At 41.4% G+C, this 18,030-nt stretch overlaps 1 protein-coding gene across 1 annotated transcript in view; it reads right to left on the bottom strand.

The window, feature by feature from the left end:
• The window catches only part of LOC110162155 (multiple epidermal growth factor-like domains protein 11), a 265,012-nt gene that overhangs the window by 95,198 nt on the left and 151,784 nt on the right, over nucleotides 1-18,030 (bottom strand). Inside the window, exons 8-9 of the mRNA XM_055154873.1 lie at nucleotides 8,755-8,967; nucleotides 4,660-4,834 (exon numbers count right to left, since the gene is read on the bottom strand). Of these exons, the coding sequence (XP_055010848.1) occupies nucleotides 4,660-4,834; nucleotides 8,755-8,967 (388 nt within the window). The remainder of the gene's footprint in view (nucleotides 1-4,659; nucleotides 4,835-8,754; nucleotides 8,968-18,030) is intronic.

The following is an 18,030-nucleotide window of genomic DNA, read 5'->3' as shown; positions in this document are numbered from 1 at the left end:
TCTTTTTCGTGTTCTGAGTGAAAAGAACCGCTAACGGTGAATTAAACGGCTTTCAAACATCCGCAGAGCAAACGTAGAAGATCCTAACAAACCGTGGACTCCAACAAGTTCAACAACACATCGAGACTCTTGGAGGTTTTCATCTTTTCTGCTGTGAATGGTCCAGGAGTTTCCACCAAGTCATTGTGGATATCGCCAAAGTGAATATTTGTCCAGGTAGTTGGAGATTCTGACCAGAAATTTGGTTTGGTCCATCTTTTGTCGGGGTTGAAAAGGGTGATTTGTCGTCCGTCGATGTTTATGACCAATTTCTGGTCAAATGGTCTTGGGTCCTCTGCCGTTAGAGTGGATAAATAACCGGGATCAATGTCCTTTACGTGCTTTCTCGCTCCGTCCGTCATGTTGAATTAGTGTTTCTTGCCGCTGACCAAAATAATTCCCAGCATGCAATGCGCGCTTTTGTCAACAATGAAACTCACCTATTAGCCTCCGATTTAGGCCTCCAAAGCTGAGGCCGTGGTTCTCGACCGGAAAAAGGTGTCTTGCCGTGTCCGGGCGGGTGAAGAGTCCCTGCCTCAAGTGGAGGAGTTCAAGTATCTCGGGGTCTTGTTCTCGAGTGAGGGGAGGACGGAGCGTGAGATTGACAGGTGGATCGGTGCAGCGTCGGCAGTGATGCGGTCGCTGTATCGGACCGTTGTGGTGAAGAGGAGCTGAGTCGAAAGGCGAAGCTCTCGATTTACCGTCAGTCTTCGTTCCTCCTTTCACCTATGGTCATGAGCTCTGGGTAGTGACCGAAAGGACAAGATCGCGGATACAAGCGTCCGAAATGAGTTTCCTCTGCAGGGTGACTGGGTGCTCCCTTAGACATAGGGTGAGCTCGGACATATGTTTTGGTGTCTCCTGGGTGTTCTGAGCGTGTCCCACCAGGAGGAGGCCCCGGTTAAGACCCAGGACACGCTGGAGGGACTATGTCTCTGGGCTGGCCTGGGAACGTCTCAAGGTCTCCCCAGAGGAGCTGGAGGAAGTGTCTGGGGTGAAGGAAGTCTGGGAGTCTCTACTTAGACTGTTGCCCTCACGACCGAGCCCCGGATAAGCGGAAGAAAATGGATGGATGGACTTCCTGTATGACCCGATGACATCACAACGGAACAGAGTGTTGTCCTGGTTTAATTTGTTTTTTAGGTTTTGTTCTGGTTTGGTCCTGTTTTAGTCCTAGTTCAGTCCGGGTTTAGTTCTGCTTTAGTCATGTTTTAGTCCTGGTTCAGTCTTTGTTCAGTCCTGGTTTAGTCCTGTTTTAGTCCTGGTTCAGTCCTGGTTCAGTTCTAGTTTAGTCTGTTTTTAGTCCTGTTTTTAGTCCTGGTTCAGTCCTGGTTCAGTCCTGGTTCAGTTAGTTTTAGTCCTGTTTTAGTCCTGGTTCAGTCCTGGTTCAGTCCTGGTTTTGTCCTGGTTCAGTCCTGGTTTAGTCTGGTTTAGTCCTGGTTTTAGTTTTCCTGTTTTAGTCCTGGTTCAGTCCTGGTTCAGTTCTAGTTTAGTCCGGTTTTAGTCCTGGTTCAGTCCTGGTTTAGTTCTGCTTTAGTCATGTTTTAGTCCTGGTTAGTCCTGGTTTTCAGTCCTGTTTTAGTCCTGGTTCAGTCCTGGTTTAGTTCTGTCCTGTTAGTCCTGTTTTAGTCCTGGTTCAGTCCTTTCAGTTTTCAGTCCTAGTTTAGTCCTGTTTTAGTCCTGTTTTAGTCCTAGTTCAGTCCTGGTTCAATCCTGGTTCAGTCCTGGTTTAGTCCTGTTTTAGTCCTGGTTCAGTCTGTTCAGTTAGTTTAGTCCTGTTTTAGTCCTGTTTTAGTCCTGGTTCAGTCCTGGTTCAGTTGGTTCAGTCCTGGTTCAGTCCTGGTTTAGTTCTGCTTTAGTCCTGTTTTAGTCCTGGTTCAGTCCTGGTTCAGTTCTAGTTTAGTCCGGTTTTAGTCCTGTTTTAGTCCTAGTTCAGTCCTGGTTTAGTTCTGCTTTAGTCCTGTTTTAGTCCTGGTTCAGTCCTGGTTCAGTCCTGGTTCAGTTCTAGTTTAGTCCGGTTTTAGTCCTGATTCAGTCCTGGTTTAGTTCTGCTTTAGTTTAGTTTAGTCCTGTTTTAGTCCTGGTTCAGTCCTGGTTTAGTCTGTTTAGTCCTGGTTCAGTCCTGGTTCAGTTCTAGTTTAGTCCTGTTTTAGTCCTGGTTTAGTCCTGTTTTAGTCCTGGTTTAATCCTAGTTTAATCCTGGTTACAGACTGGAAATTATTGGAAATTACAACCAAAAGCTGCGCAGTGTGGCATTATATCAACTGTTGGCTTTTGCAAAACTGAGCAGAAACACCAAGTTGAACCTGACGACAGAAGACAACAACCTTGTGACGACACTACCCAGAATACCAAACTTCTACGTACAGTTTTTTGGTATTACGTATTTATAATTTTGTCCTTCAAATTACATTTTCTTGAAATTATAAACCAGAAGTTACTCTTTAAGTTACTCTTACTTGAATTGTACTTTTCACAAATACTTTTTCACTCTTACCTGAGTCATTTCTTGAACCACTACTTCGTACTTCCACTTGAATAGTATTATCGTGAAGTAACAGTACTTTTACTTGAGTACAGTCTCTGTCTACTCTCCTCACCTCTGACTCTTTCAAACTGAGCTTTAGATTTCATTGCCTCGTCCGTCCTTCAGCTCTTCTACACACACTGACTGACCGCTCTTTAAATAGAAACCAAATGAAATGAGATGTGAACGTGTGAGCTGTCACAGGGCGAGAGGGACGGAGCGTTATCTAAGGACCGGCCCCCCGCGGAGAGGTCTCCACGGGCCAGATTACTGTGAGGTCCTGGGGCGCATCAGAGACATGACAAATCCCACTGGAAGAAGACGCACACTAACTAACCAACTAAAAACACTTATTTTTTTTTATTATTTCCAAAAGACAAGAGAAAACTGATACCAAATAGGTCAAAAAGTCAAAAGCAGAGGTTGGGGAAGAAGCTAAAATAGGGTGACCAGATTTTCAAAATAAAAAAACTGGGACACCCTTGGTTTCAGGTGATTGGAAATAATAAAATTGAGAAATGAGTGAGTGATTAAGTAAAATTGTTCTGCACTCGGCTCATTCATGACAAAAAAGTGAGTCAGTATAGTCACATTTTCTTTGTGTTTTGGTTATTTTTCACCAGCTTTTCCGTAGTTTACCGCAACAAATGACTATTTATGCCTCTTTTTATTGTTGGCAAGGATCAAATTATGTCAAAAATAGGGAGACCTGGGACATTTCTTGTATAAAACTGAGACAAATCACAGGTTTTGGATAATTCTTCTGGGACAGGGGACACAGGGCTCAAAACTGGGACTGTCCCAGGTAAACAGGGACGTCTGGACACCCTAAACTAAAAACATAAATTATACAAGTTGTTCAAACCAGTAGCATTTGGGTGAACCACTCCTCAAGTAATTTTCATTTGAACTGGAAGTACAAAATATAAACACAAATATGCAAATGATTGTTATTATTTTTTAGCTTTCTACCATGTTATAATGTTGTTCTCTCATCAAAAACATGTCTGAAGAGGTTTTACAGTCATCCCTGCATGTTTCAGTAATTTAGCGATCTCTCCTGGGCCTTTTCCAAACCCTCCTTAAGGCCAATTTACGGTCCAGCGTAAATCGTCTGCACGAGAGAGCAGGGGAAGCACGCAGTGATAAGAGCTGTGATTGGTCCTCCGTACCACCGCTCTGTATACATTTCCTGTCGGCTTTTCTTTCTTTCAGTATATATTGAGAAATAATGTGTTTAATGCAGCTTTGTGGATATGTGTTTACGTTTTACAGAAACAAAACTTAAAACCGCATGGCTAACTTACATAAGCAAAGCGCTCATAAAACAGCTCCCTCCTGGTACGCGGTTCAGCTTCTCTCGGACTTAAAAAGGACATGACTCAGTGGAATATGAGTGTTCTTTCTGTGACAGAGTCACATTGTACTAATGATGAGTCTGTTCTGTGCTTTGGTCACGTTAGAGATGGTTCATGTTAAACTTTTCAGAGATTATACGTCTGCGGGTCGTACACACGGACTGTATATATGAATGGACAGATATCGTCGCCCCCTAGCGTTTTGGCAGTGAATTACTTCCCGGTGCACAGACCTCGACGCAGATCCATAAATCAAAAACGACGGCGACAAGGCAATGGCGACAGTGTGCGTTGAGTCGACGCAGAACTATACTTCAGCCTTAACGCTTAGCTGTACAAATCTGTCCGAGGCTCCGCCCACAAGCCTACGTAATTCTCCAAAACCCGATACAAAACTGTGCACAACAACTTTACAAACCTGGTGTGATGTGCAGTTAGAGGGATGCTTGATGATTGAGTTGTAATAGCACTCTGGAGGAGGAGCCACTTAGCATGGAGAGCAAAACAATAAACGATAACATGGTGATGTAAATAAATAATTATGTTTTAGCAAAAAAGTCTAATACCCCCTCTTTAAATAACGCTCAGAATCTGGTATTTTCAAAAGGTGAACCACAAAATTACGATTATTAGATTACAATATTATAATTAAGCTTATTGTATCTGTCCATATGAAATAAACGATAGATAAAAGTTGCGGAGATGCTTGTGTTTTCTGTATTTGCGAGTACTTACGATGAACCCCGGAGCGCAGACGCAGGCTCCCGTCTCTCCGTCGCAGTCGGCTCCGTTCTCGCAGTCGCACAGACGTCTGCAGCTCTCCCCGTAAAACCCAGAGGGACACGTCTCGTTACAGAAGAGCCCCGTCCAGCCCGCGGCGCACAGACACTCCCCGGACAGAGGGTGGCAGCTGCGGCAACAGGTCAACGGTTAGGACAGCACAGTAAGAGAAGGAGTCTTGTTTTTGAGTTGTTTTTTACTGAATCTTTATTTTACTTGTCAGATTTAACGTTAAAGTTCCACAGTGTGACATTAAACAGCTCTGTCTTACATTTATTCTATTACAGGTGGTTTTGCAGCTTAAAAATACCTAGAAAAACAGACATTCTGACTGTGAGCGGGTTCGCCTCTCCACAGATCTGACCTGTAACCTGGTTTGTTTTGGTCTCCATGAAGATAGAAAGTTTTAATACCATATTGTGAAACATTCCAGACAAAAAAAAAAAAAAAGGAGAAAACCATTTAACCTGACAAAATGCACAATGTACATTTAAAGTTGCACTGTGGAACTATCCGAGTAGAGAGACCGTTACCATGGAAATGTTGTTGCTTTGCCTGCAAATTGTTCACATTATGATGTTAAACTCAACTGTTTTCATGGAAACAAGCACCAGGCCAATTTACAGGTCAGATTTATGGAGAGGTGGGTCCAGTTACAGTAGAATCTATATTTTTCAAGGTATTGTTTTGTTGTAAAGAAAAAAAATATATAATTAAATAATAAGTAAGTTTAATGCCCTACTGTGGTAACCAGGCTGGGACCACCTAGTGCCTCTTCTCAGTTTCTCAATTTCAGCCAATCAGTGAAGAGCCATACATCCTGTGTTGTCAACGATTCACAAGATCGAGGATTTAAAGCCAGAACAAAGAGAATGTTTGGTGAATTTTATCAAGGGGAAACACGTAATTGCCCTTCTCCCAACGGGATTTTGGAAAATACGTCACGACCAAAAAAGTATCCGCCTACCGTTGAGCGAACAAATCCGCTGTGAGGTCAGACGGTTTCCACAAAGTGAAACCAGCGGATGAATCAGGCTACTATTGTGGTACATTCCAGAGAAAAGCAATCTTTTTCACTGACAAAATTTCAAAACTTTTCCATGACTTTTTCATGACCCAAAGTGAAACGATCATAATTTAAGGTCTAAATATAAAATGTTAACTCTTCCCTCTCACCTTATGGTTTGGGATTATAGTTTTTTAACATTCAAAATCCTGTCAGTGCATTTATTGTCGTCTCTTTTAAACAACAGGCTCAGATGTTCGGAAATAATCATAACAGCTTCATGAGAACTTAACAAAACGCTGTAGTTGTGTGAAAGAGATACTAAAATCCCATGACTTTTCCAAAACTTTCATTCAGTTTACAAAATTCCATGACTTTTCCAGGCCTGAAAAATGACACTTTCAATTTCCATGACTCGGGTCCTCGACTCTTACCAAAAAAAAAAAAGTTTGAGTGCATCTTTAAAGAAGTGCTTCTCAACCTTTATCAACTTAACCACTTCAGATTTTTTTCGCACTCCAAGAAAATAAATGTAATATATTGTAAACTACTAACAAGAATGATTATTTTTAGTCTAAGAAATTGTAAAAGCGCTGTGCACAATTCTTATAGTGATTCTGTCATGTGTTTGTCTCCGTGGAGATGCCTTTTCTGTCTTGTAAGTTCCACAGTATGGCATTAAACACATCTGTCGTTCTTTTATTTCATTATAACTGCTTTATTTTCTCTAAAAACACCTTAAAAACAAACATTCTTTCTGTGACTGGACTCGCCTCTCCACAGATCTGACCTGTAACTTGGCCATACTGTGGAACACCCCAGACAAAGTAATGACACGGTGCACGCAAACACAAGACCCTTCACCAAAAAGTTACATAGTGCACTTTAAAAATATCAAATAATAAGCTTATTTCGATTCATATTTTGAATTACCACTAGTAAAAAATTTACAGGCTCAAAATAGTAATATTATTTTGAATCAGATTTGCACACGTAAAGCAAAACAATTATATTTTTGATTATCTGAACATATCTTTTTTTTTTTTCAGTTTCGCCAGTGAGCAGCTGAAACTGACAGGTTTGAAAACAAATTAAACTTTGGTCTGAAAAGAAAAAAATATAATTGAAAAGAGAATCTATTGAAAAAAAAAAGTCTATTAATATAATTTATGAGGAACCAAGTGAACCTCATTGAACTAAAACACAATTAAGGTACAGTCCAACAAGGTTCATTTGGTCTTCAGATCATTTATGTTATTAGGTTATTTTTTCAGACCAAGAGTTTTGAGTTTTGCTTTCATACCTGATAGTTTCGTGGTCTGAGTCATACGATGTTGCTGTGACGTATCGCTCAGCCGATTTAAACAGGTTTTGGCGCTGTCTGGAGGCAGGACGACAGCGCCACCTGCAGTCCGACTTCCTCAGGACAGGATCCCAGGTGTGTGAGAGTAAAAAAGCCCCTCGTTCCAGTTTATAGTCCCATTTCTGGCATTAGTTTTAGTCCACGGGATAATACGTTTAGTTCTGTCTGTGAGAGGGGCACTTTGATACATTTTTCACCCCTTTATTTAAAGGTTGTATGGAGGATTTTTTTTGTTTCAAATTGTCAATGATAGATTATAGATGCAGTAGCCTTGTAATTATGATGACCAAAAAAAGAGAATAAAAATTCATCAACTCTGGACGTGGTGGGGCTAAACATTTGCCAATAGATAACGACACTGCCTCGTTATCTGTGAGCTGACAGGCTGTCAATCAATCTCCCTACGTTTCTAGTGTAACTGACTTGCCTGCGCCGCCGGTACGTGGTTTACGTACGACTGTCACGCAGTCCACAGACGCAAGACGCACAGACGCCGTTTACTCCACCAACGCAACAGTTCTTAGCGGCTTTTTTGACCTATATCTTCCTCGCAGTTCGCACAAAGTTTGTTGCAATGGCGACAAGAATCCAGGAGCAGTTAGCCACAAAAGAAAGTCCGTTTTTGAGGTCGCTGAAAGAAGAAGACAAGGGGAAAAGCAGCGAAGCCAAACTAAGGTGATTCTTGTAGATTCATTCCAGCGATGGCGCGACTGAAGCAGACGCAGGGTCTAAAGACTGACGCACTGGTCCACAAATTACTCCTGGACAGGAAACTTCTGCTTATTATGAAAACGTACTTTATTTCCAAGAGTTAGACAAACGTTTTTCAGGACACGAAAGCGATATCCTATGTCTGAAAACGTAATTTTCAAGGCAAAGAAAGAGTCCGCTTGCTGCTGCGTGTTGTAGTAGTAGCTAGTTCATTCGCACGGAATCTCCGCGCCCCCTTCTCTGCCCGTTCCGCTCTTCTCCCTGCTCCTCACCTCTTCTCCGTGCACGAAATGTCCACGCACCCCTCCCCCGCTCCTCACTTCTCCGTCTTGCCTAACCAACACTGTAGTTAGTTGTTTACAAGTCATGTGCAGCGGCTGTAAACAAACCTGTTTCTGGCGTAAGGAGGAGGAGGGAGGAGGTGTTTCTACGTAGGAGCTGTAGGGGAGGGGGGGTGGTTTCACGCATGCGCAACATTTGAAAAAGGACAAACAGTCGCTGGATTTCTCGTTCCTTGGAAAATCCTCTATACAACCTTTAAAGGCCACACGAGCAACAAAACACAAAGCAGAATAGGAACAGCTCAAATCGACCATTTCTGAACACTGTAAAAGAGAGAACCACATTATGGACTGGGACAGAGAAAAAAAAGCATCGTCGATGGATTAAAGAGGTAATCAAAGTACAGAAATTTGCCCATGGAACGGGACGAGGGGCTTTTTTACTCTCACACATCTGGGATACTGTCCTGAGGAAGACTGCAGGTGGAGCTGTCGTCCTGCCTCCACCGGTAGAAAGACAACGCCTAAAATCTGTTTAAATCAGCTGAACGACACGTCACAAAACTGTCAGGTATGAAAACAAACTCTTGGTCTGAAAAAGAACCTAATAACACACAATTAAGTTATGTTTTCTTACAGGGAACAGCTTTATAATGGACTGGACAGTTAAAACAGGTGAGTGTGTGTACCTGATGGTGTTGGTGGAGTTGCAGGGGCAGTACTTGTCGCACAGCAGCCCGTACAACCCCAGGGGGCAGTATCGGTCCTGGCAGCTGGGGCCCTTGTATCCCTCGTCGCACAGACAGGCCCCGTTGGTGTGGTAACAGCGAGCCCCGTTCTGACAGTCGCACTTGTGAGCGCACTGAGGCCCGTACGAGCCCAGGGGACACTCCTCCTGACACCTGCCAATCACACACAAACACACAAATGAGACCATTCAACGTTTAATACAGAACTTTACACTACAAACAGTGAGAGGGATAACAAAATATCTGTGGAAATATCGTCACCAAATCTTCAACCAACAAGGTCGACAAAGTATAAACATTCTAACATGAAGAATTTATCCACAACTATCAAGATCAGAAAGATGAAAACTTAAAGGCGAATACATTATCATAACCTTTATCCACTTTATCAATCAATCGATTTATTTGTATAGCACTTTTCATGCATTTGAAATGTAGCACAAAATGTTTCATATGCAACAGAAAAATGACTAATTCAACCGCACCCCACAGTCTCAACCCTATATACATCAATTTAAACAAAAACATAAAGCATAAAGGTTATAGTAAAAATAAAAAATGGAGAGCTAAAATCAGAGAGAAAATAATAATAATTCAATTTAAAACAAATATAATAATTAGTGCTGTCATGCGATTAAAAAAATGTAGAGATTAATTAATTATGATCTGTAATTAATTAATCTAATTAATCTCATTTTAATCTCACCTAAAAATTGCTGAGAAAAGCTTCAATTTGAGGTATTTTCATTTAAATTCATTATTACATTATTGTGGCAGATCAAAAGACTGATATAGATTAAAAAAGTGACTTTATAAAGTCATTTATTGTTTTACAAATCTCTCCAAATTGGCTGTTGAGCCCAAGTCTCCATGAATAAGAAACTGTTTGCTGTAAAGTAGCAAAGACGAGGAAATCTGAACATAATAACTTTTGTCGACTTAAAGACAATAAAAAGTCCAGTCTTTCCTTAACCATATTAAAAATATCATTGATAGAGAAATGCTTTATATATGAGATCACTGGTTTTAGTCCTGGTTTAGACCTGGTTTAGACCTGCTTTAGTCCTACTTTAGTCCTAGTTTAGTCCTGGAAAGGGTTAGTCCTGGTTTTAGTCCTGGTGTTAGTTCTTGTTTAGACCTGGTTTAGTCCTGGTTTAGACCTGGTTTTAGTTCTGGTTTTAGTTCTGGTTTAGACCTGGATTAGTCCTGGTTTTAGTCTTGGTGTTAGTTCTGGTTTAGAGGCGCACAGGAGGAAGCGCGGTTTACGCCGCGTACGCGAGAAAACACGATCCACACGCGGCGCACGGGAGGACAGCGATGTCCGCGCAGTGTCTACGGAAGGAAACGTGGTCCGCGCGTTCTCAGGTTAATGACGATGATGAAGGTGTGTGTTTGTGTGTTGTGTGTGTGTGTGTTGTGTGTGTTTGTGTGTGTTTTGTGTGTGTGTGTTTGTGTGTGTTTGTGTGCGTGTCCCCTCATGTGGCAGGTCACTATAGGACAGTAGTGCAGACATCATGAGCCTATGCACGTTGTTTTCACCAGTGACATTTAAGTTGTAGGCGATTTTATATTTGTTATTTTCTTTTATATTTCACGGAGAATAATTTTCAAGACACGAATGTGTTTTTATCTGTGCACTGCTGACTCTGTTCTACTGGCTGTTCGACCTCGTCCACTGTGCGACTGACGCCGCCAACGTCGCTGTTACTGCGCGCGTTTTGTGTGGGTTTCCGACAATGAGTGGAATTACCGAAATAAAAAAATTTATAAATGTGTTTTTTGTGTGTGTCTGTGTGTGCTGTTGTCCCAACAACACATAAAAACTGGTTTAATAATAAAGCAACTCGCAAACAGAAACAGTGAAGTTAGAGATTAAAAATGAGATTAACGCGATTAAAAAACATAACGCGCTAAATATGACTGTAATTAATTAATCGCAATTAACACGATAATTTGACACCCCTAATCATAATAATTTGATTTTAAATAAGTCAAAGTTTCAATTAAAAGCTAAATTAAAAAGATAGGTTTTGAGTTTACTTTTAAAAATATGAACACTCGCAGAGGACCTCAGATCCTCAGGTCACAGACGGGGGCCGTAAAAACTGAATGACGCCTCACTGTGATTTTTAGTTTGGACTCAAGGGACAGTTACAAGACGAGACCTGAGGACCTGAGAGTCCGAGAGGCTCATATGATAAAAGCAGATCAGATAAATAAATAGGACTAAGGTTACATTTATACTGGAACGAATCACCGTATTACTGCATCACTGTATCGGAAACGATTTGCCTTCTCTATCCACACAGCGCTGCACATATTTGTTTACGTTTTACAGAAAAGAGACTTAAAGCCACATGGTTAATTTGTATAAACTGAGAGCTGAAAAAACAGTTCGCTCCTTGTGCACTGACACGGTTCAGCTTCTGTCAGAGTGAAAAGGACACGACTCAGTGGAATATGAGTGTTTTTTCTATGACAGAGGGGTGTTCTGCTGATGGTGAGTCTGTTCTGTGTTTCTGTCGTGTTGGAGATGGGTCATGTTAAACTTTTCAGAGATTATACGTCTGCAGGTCAAACGCACAGACCTATAGAACTATACTGTGCCCTTTAATGTGAAACCACCGGAAACACTAGTAAGTTTTGAACCGTGCACTCGTAAGTAGTTCTAGCTGCGCTGTTTCCCGTTTGTCTCTGGTTTGTTTAAACTGTTTTCCACAATAGCGTCACATGACCGATGTCACAAACCCAGCGAATCAGGAAGGTGCAAGTCACAGTCATGTGGTCCAATAAGGAAGCACCTAGAGCTCCTACATCAGAGTATCAGTGTTTTCAGGCGTCCACACAGTGCCAGATCAGATCCGTACTCAGATGAATTTGTGGAAGCTGGTGGCACCAGATCGTTCCGTCTCTGGAGTCGTTTTCCATCAGATTAGTGTGAACGAAAACAACTCGAATACGTACTAGTGTGGACGGGTTCTTAGACCATTAAGAGCTTTATAAACCAATAAAAGAACTTTAAAATCTATCCTGAAGCTCACAGGAAGCCACTTTACATCTATATAACACTTAAAGGTTGTATGGAGGATTTTTTTTTGTTTCAAATTGTCAATGATAGATTATAGAGATGCAGTAGCCTTGTAATTATGATGACCAAAAAAAAGAGAATAAAAATTCATCAACTCTGGACGTGGTGGGGCTAAACATTTACCAATAGATAACGACACTGCCTCGTTATCTGTGAGCTGACAGGCTGTCAATCAAACTCCCTACGTTTCTAGTGTAACTGACTTGCCTGCGCGCCGCCGGTACGTGGTTTACGTACGACTGTCACGCAGTCCACAGACGCAAGACGCACAGACGCTGTTTACTCCACCAACGCAACAGTTCTTAGCGGCTTTTTTTGACCTATATCTTCCTCGCAGTTCGCACAAAGTTTGTTGCAATGGCGACAAGAATCCAGGAGCAGTTCGCCACAAAAGAAAGTCAATTTTTGAGATTGCTGAAAGAAGAAGACAAGGGGAAAAGCAGCGAAGCCAAACTAAGGTGATTCTTGGAGATTTATTCCAGCGATGGAGCGACTGAAGCAGACGCAGAGTCTAAAGACTGACGCACTGGTCGCCAAATTACTCCTGGACAGGTCACTTCTGCTTATTATGAAAACGTACTTTATTTCCAAGAGCTATTCAAACGTTTTTCAGGACACGAAAGCGATATCCTATGTCTGAAAACGTAATTTTCAATCAAAGAAAGAGTCCGCTTGCTGCTGCGTGTTGTAGCTAGTTCATTCGCACTGAATCTCCGCGCAACCTTCTCTGCACCCCTTACTGCCCGATCCGCTCTTCTTCTCCCTGCTCCTCACTTCTCGTCCTTGCACGAAATATCCGCGCACCCCCTCCCCCCGCTCCTCACTTCTCCGTCTTGTCTAACCAACACTGTAGTTAGTTGTTTACAAGTCATGTGCAGCGGCTGTAAAAAAAACCTGTTTCTGGCGTAAGGAGGAGGCGTTTCTACGTAGGAGCTGTAGGGGAGGGGAGGTGGTTTCACACATGCGCAACATTTGAAAAAGGACAAACAGTCGCTGGATTTCTTGTTCCTTGGAAAATGGTCACATTTTTCTATAGCGCTTTTCCACCTTCAAGGCCAACCTGTGGGTCAGTGGATCTGACCGCTCAACCTGTGATGTTTATGTCGAGAGCTGGATTCGAACCGCCAACCTTCAGATCAGTGGGCGAATGCTCTACCAACTGAGCTACTGCCTCTATACAACCTTTAAAGGTGCACTGGGTAACTGTTTGGTTGTTTCTGCAGAAATATCATGGCTCTGTCTGGAATATCCCACAGTATAACAGCTCTACTTTGCATTATTCAATTACAGGTGGATTAATAGCTCAAAAATACCTCTAAAAACAAACATTCTGACTGAGCGGGGTCGCCTCTCCACAGATCTGCCCTGTAACTTGGTCTGGTTTGGCCTCCATGAAGACAGACAGGTTTAATACCGGACAAAGTAATAACATCTCCACGGTGAAAAGCGTTTGACGAACCCTCCTCCAGAAAAGTTACACAACACGATTTCACACAACTGATCTGACCTCGGAATGCAGCATCTCGCTTTGACGAATCAATCCGCTCTCATCAGTAATGATCAGTTATTATATTTATCCACCACTCTGATCTTTTAATATTCTCAGCACATGGAGGCTCGGTCCGCTCAGAAACAGACAAATCGCCCCATTATCGACGCCCGTGGAGAACCGCGGCCTCACGCACGCATTTACATCGAGCAGACTTCCTGAAAACGCCTTATCTTCCATTAGGACACACGCGGCGGGAAAACTCCATTGGAAAATTAGTCCGTGTTGGCTAATTCCGCTGTCCAAAGCAGGACAGATGAGGTAATTTGGCCCGATTGAGAATAACACGGGGCAGAGTCCATTTGAGATGGTTTCACTGAAGGAGGGAGAGAGACGGACACGCACCGCACCACCGTCCAACACGAGCCACAACGAGCCACAACGAGCCGGAGAAGTCATTTATATAATGTCCTGAAATCATACTTTGCGGTGACATCGAGCCGGGGGTGTTCCACATGTAATTCTACGGTGTAATGTTCAGCAGTCAGTGTTGGGAAGTTTACTTTTAAAATGTATTCCCCTACAGATCACAGTTTACACACTCCAAAATGTAGTTTGTAACGTAATCCATTAAATTACTTAAAGTGAGTAATGTAATCTGAATACTTTGGATTACTTGATTTGCTGTAGAGAAGCAAAGACTCGGATATCGTAACATAAGAAGTTTTGTCTGGTAAAAGAAAATAAAAAAGACCAGACTAGAGTTAATCATATTAAAAATATTATTGATAGAAGAGGAGGAGACACGTCCACCGCAGCATGATTTAGTCCTGGTTTAGTCCTGGTTTAGTCCTGGTTTAGTCCTGGTTTAGTGTTGGTTTAGTCCTGGTTTAGTGTTGGTTTAGTCCTGGTTTAGTCTTGGTTTAGTCCTGTTTCCTGGTTTAGTCTGTTTAGTCTGGTTTAGTGTTCCTGGTTTAGTCCTGGTTTAGTGTTGGTTTAGTCCTGGTTTAGTCCTGGTTTAGTCCTGGTTTAGTCCTGGTTTAGTCCTGGTTTAGTCCTGGTTTAGTCCTGGTTTAGTCTGGTTTAGTCTGGTTTAGTCCTGGTTTAGTCCTGGTTTAGTGTTGTCTGTTTGTTTAGTCCTGGTTTAGTTGGTTAGTCTGGTTAGTCCTGGTTTAGTTGGTTAGTTCTGGTTTAGTCTGGTTTAGTAGTCTGGTTTTTTAGTCCTGGTTAGTAGTTTAGTTTTTTAGTCCTGGTTTAGTCCTGGTTTAGTTCTGGTTTAGTCTGGTTTAGTCTGGTTTAGTCCTGGTTTAGTGTTGGTTTAGTCCTGGTTTAGTTCTGGTTTAGTCCTGGTTTAGTTGGTTTAGTTCTGGTTTAGTTCTGGTTTAGTCCTGGTTTAGTTCTGGTTTAGTTCTGGTTTAGTCCTGGTTTAGTTCTGGTTTAGTCTGGTTTAGTTCTGGTTTAGTTTGGTTTAGTCTGGTTTAGTCCTGGTTTAGTGGTTTAGTCCTGGTTTAGTTCTGGTTTAGTCCTGGTTTAGTCCTGGTTTAGTTCTGGTTTAGTCCTGGTTTAGTGTTGGTTTAGTCCTGTTTAGTTGGTTTAGTCCTGGTTTAGTGTTGGTTTAGTCCTGTTGTTTAGTTTGGTTTAGTCCTGGTTTAGTCCTGGTTTTAGTCCTGGTTTAGTCCTGGTTTAGTGTTTAGTTTTTAGTCCTGTTAAGTTTTAGTCTGGTTTAGTCCTGGTTTAGTGGTTTAGTCCTGGTTTAGTGTTGGTTTAGTCCTGGTTTAGTGTTGGTTTAGTCCTGGTTTAGTGTTGGTTTAGTCCTGGTTTAGTCCTGGTTTTAGACCTGGTTTAGATCTAGTTAAGATCTAGTTTAGACCTGGTTTAGTTTCCGGCAAAGAGTGGAATTACCGAAGAAAAAAAAAGAAAAGGTATATAACCCAAAATATGAAAACAGGAAAATCCCGCCGTGTAATCCATTTATTTCAACAAAGTAACTGTAATCCAATTACCACTCACTGAAACAGTAACTGTAACTGAATACAGTTACTCATCATTTGTACTCTGATTATGTAACTCCGGTACATGTAATCTGTTACTCCCCAACACTGTCAGCGGTTACCATAGAGACAGTAAAAAGTCATCAAAAAAGTTTTAAGATGCTCTGCAAACTCAAGAAAAAACACAAAATGGTTTTAAAGAACACATTTTGAGGATCAATCTATAGACGAGTTTCAGCTGTTATTAAAAGCCGGCGTTGCTGCTGGGAAATATTTTGGTCGGAGGCAAGAAACACAATAGCCTCAAACACAGTGCGTAACCTCGTGTATTTATCCCCGATAATGGTAAATTCCTGCTGCATTATCGGATGCACAAATAGAAGCACGGAAGAAGAAAAATGTCTTTTTCGTGTTCTGAGTGAAAAGAACTGCTAACGGTGAATTAAACGACTTTCAAACATCCACAGAGCAAACGTAGAAGATCCTAACAAACCGTGGACTCCAACAAGTTCAACAACACATCGAGACTCTTGGAGGTTTTCATCTTTTCTGCTGTGAATGGCCCAGGAGTTTCCACCAAGTCATTGTGGATATCGGCCAAGTGAATATTTGTCCAGGCAGTTGGTGATTCTGACCAGAAATTTGGTTTGGTCCACCTTTTGTCGGGGTTGAAAAGGGTGATTTTTCGTCCATCCATTATGACACAATTTCTGGTCAAATGGTCTTCGGTCTCTGTCGTTAAAGTGGATAAATAACCGGGATCAATACCCTTTACGTGCTTTCTCGCTCCGTCCGTCATGTTGAATTAGTGTTTCTTGCCGCCGACCAAAATAATTCCCAGCATGCAACGCGCGCTTTTGTCAACAATGAAACTCGCCTATAGGAGCGTTCATGGTCTTTGTTTAGAAGTTTAGAAGAATGAGAAACTGAAAAACTGTTGGTTAATGCTGTAGTTCAGGGGTCACCAAACTTTTATTTCTCTGGGGGCCACATTATCGCTCCTGAATGTGACGGGGGCTGAGGTCGGGTCAGTCGTGTCACAGAATTGTCTGACCCTGACGATGCAGATTAGAAAGCCACACTTTATTTACATATCAGACAAACTGCACGCTCCTTACACTGAACAAAAAAAATAATCGGTGGTTCACTGTTCTTTGAAAACTCTGCGCTGTCTGTCAAGTTTTCATACTTTAACACGAGTCATTTTGCCGTCTTTAACTGCAGGCCCAGTCAAGCAGAAGTAAACAACAAGGCCAAAAATTCAAGTTAATGCATCTGATATAAAAATGTATTGAACAGATACATATGTACTCTAGTTTATGAAACTGTTGACCTTTTTTCTGTACCATTTTTGGTTCTAAAGTTACATATGTTTTAAACAGACCATGTATGAAACATGGAACAAAAATTATTTCCCAAATTTCAAAGACCTGAAAATCATGTAAATAAATGGATGTATTTCATCATATCTTGTGTTATTCGATCCTTGAACTGTTGATGAAGGTACATGATTTTTTTTTTTTTTTTAAGTATTTAAAATGATAAAAATGTTGCTTGGAAGGACTGACATATTTTATAGAAATAGTTTCCTTTCATTTTGAAGTAATATTAAAGTATTTGGAAGAAAAAAGTGACAAATTATGTAAAATCCTGCACCTTCTACTTGTTTGCACAATTGTCCCTCTGTTACTTTTCCCTCTGTTACCATGACCTTTCTTATTAAAAAACTCAAAAAGTAAGAGGTTTTTCAACCTAATCTTGTACCATATGGTAGAAAACTATATGAAGCAAATATTCAAACCAGTTTGTTAAGGATATTGTAAGTGAGAACCAAGAGTTATCACTGTTTGGATTTATTGCCCAAAAAGTGCTGCATATTTCATTCCCTCCGTTACTGACATGAGTTTTTAATTTTTTGTCAACAACTTGAAAGAATATCACAGGTTTAACTTGACCCTGTTGGAGTGTAACTCTTTCCTACATTCTGATACTTTACTTATTTCAATAGTCCCTCTAGTTTCTGAATAAGAGACATTTGAATGTCAAAAAAATCTGCCCGTTTCCCTCCGTTACCACTTGACCAGACCTTATGTAAACGTGGCAAGTTCAGAACCTGAAGCGATAACATCTCCAAGGAGAAAAGCAAAAGCGCGTTTAAGTTTTACGCGTCTTTAAACTTGGATAAACATTTATATTGACACTTCGCGGCCGACGTCATCAACATTCCCTGGCGGTGTGACGCTAACTGTAGGCACTGCTCTGTCTGAGACTCGTTAAGACTTTAATCCGAGCTTTATTTTAACACCGATTGTCCGCGATATCACTGCAAAGTTTTCAAAAACGTTTCCGAAAACCACACAGCTGCTGCAATACAAACAATCGGATCGTATAATTCTTGCGCTGTGAAGCAACTCTGAAAGCCTTGCATATTACTTCGATGTACTTTGTCAGCATCCAACTTTGAAGCTTTGTGTTTCGTATCTAAATATCTCCAGCCCAATATCGTTTTATGGTACGCAGACACATAACATTACTTTAAACATCATCATTTAAAAAAGGGCCCGTAATGAAAGCCGCTCTGCTCTCGGGCCGTACGTTGGGGCCGCATTGTTCTTGTATTTGTTTGTACAGCACTTTATTACACATTC

Source organism: Boleophthalmus pectinirostris, unplaced genomic scaffold (assembly GCF_026225935.1).
Source record: "Boleophthalmus pectinirostris isolate CB_2022bp ecotype Guang Dong unplaced genomic scaffold, ASM2622593v1 HiC_scaffold_19, whole genome shotgun sequence".
In the NCBI taxonomy this organism is placed as follows: Eukaryota; Metazoa; Chordata; class Actinopteri; order Gobiiformes; family Gobiidae; genus Boleophthalmus; species Boleophthalmus pectinirostris.
The sequence above is the reverse complement of the archived record's forward strand: the minus strand, read 5'-3'. Positions and strand labels throughout refer to the sequence as shown.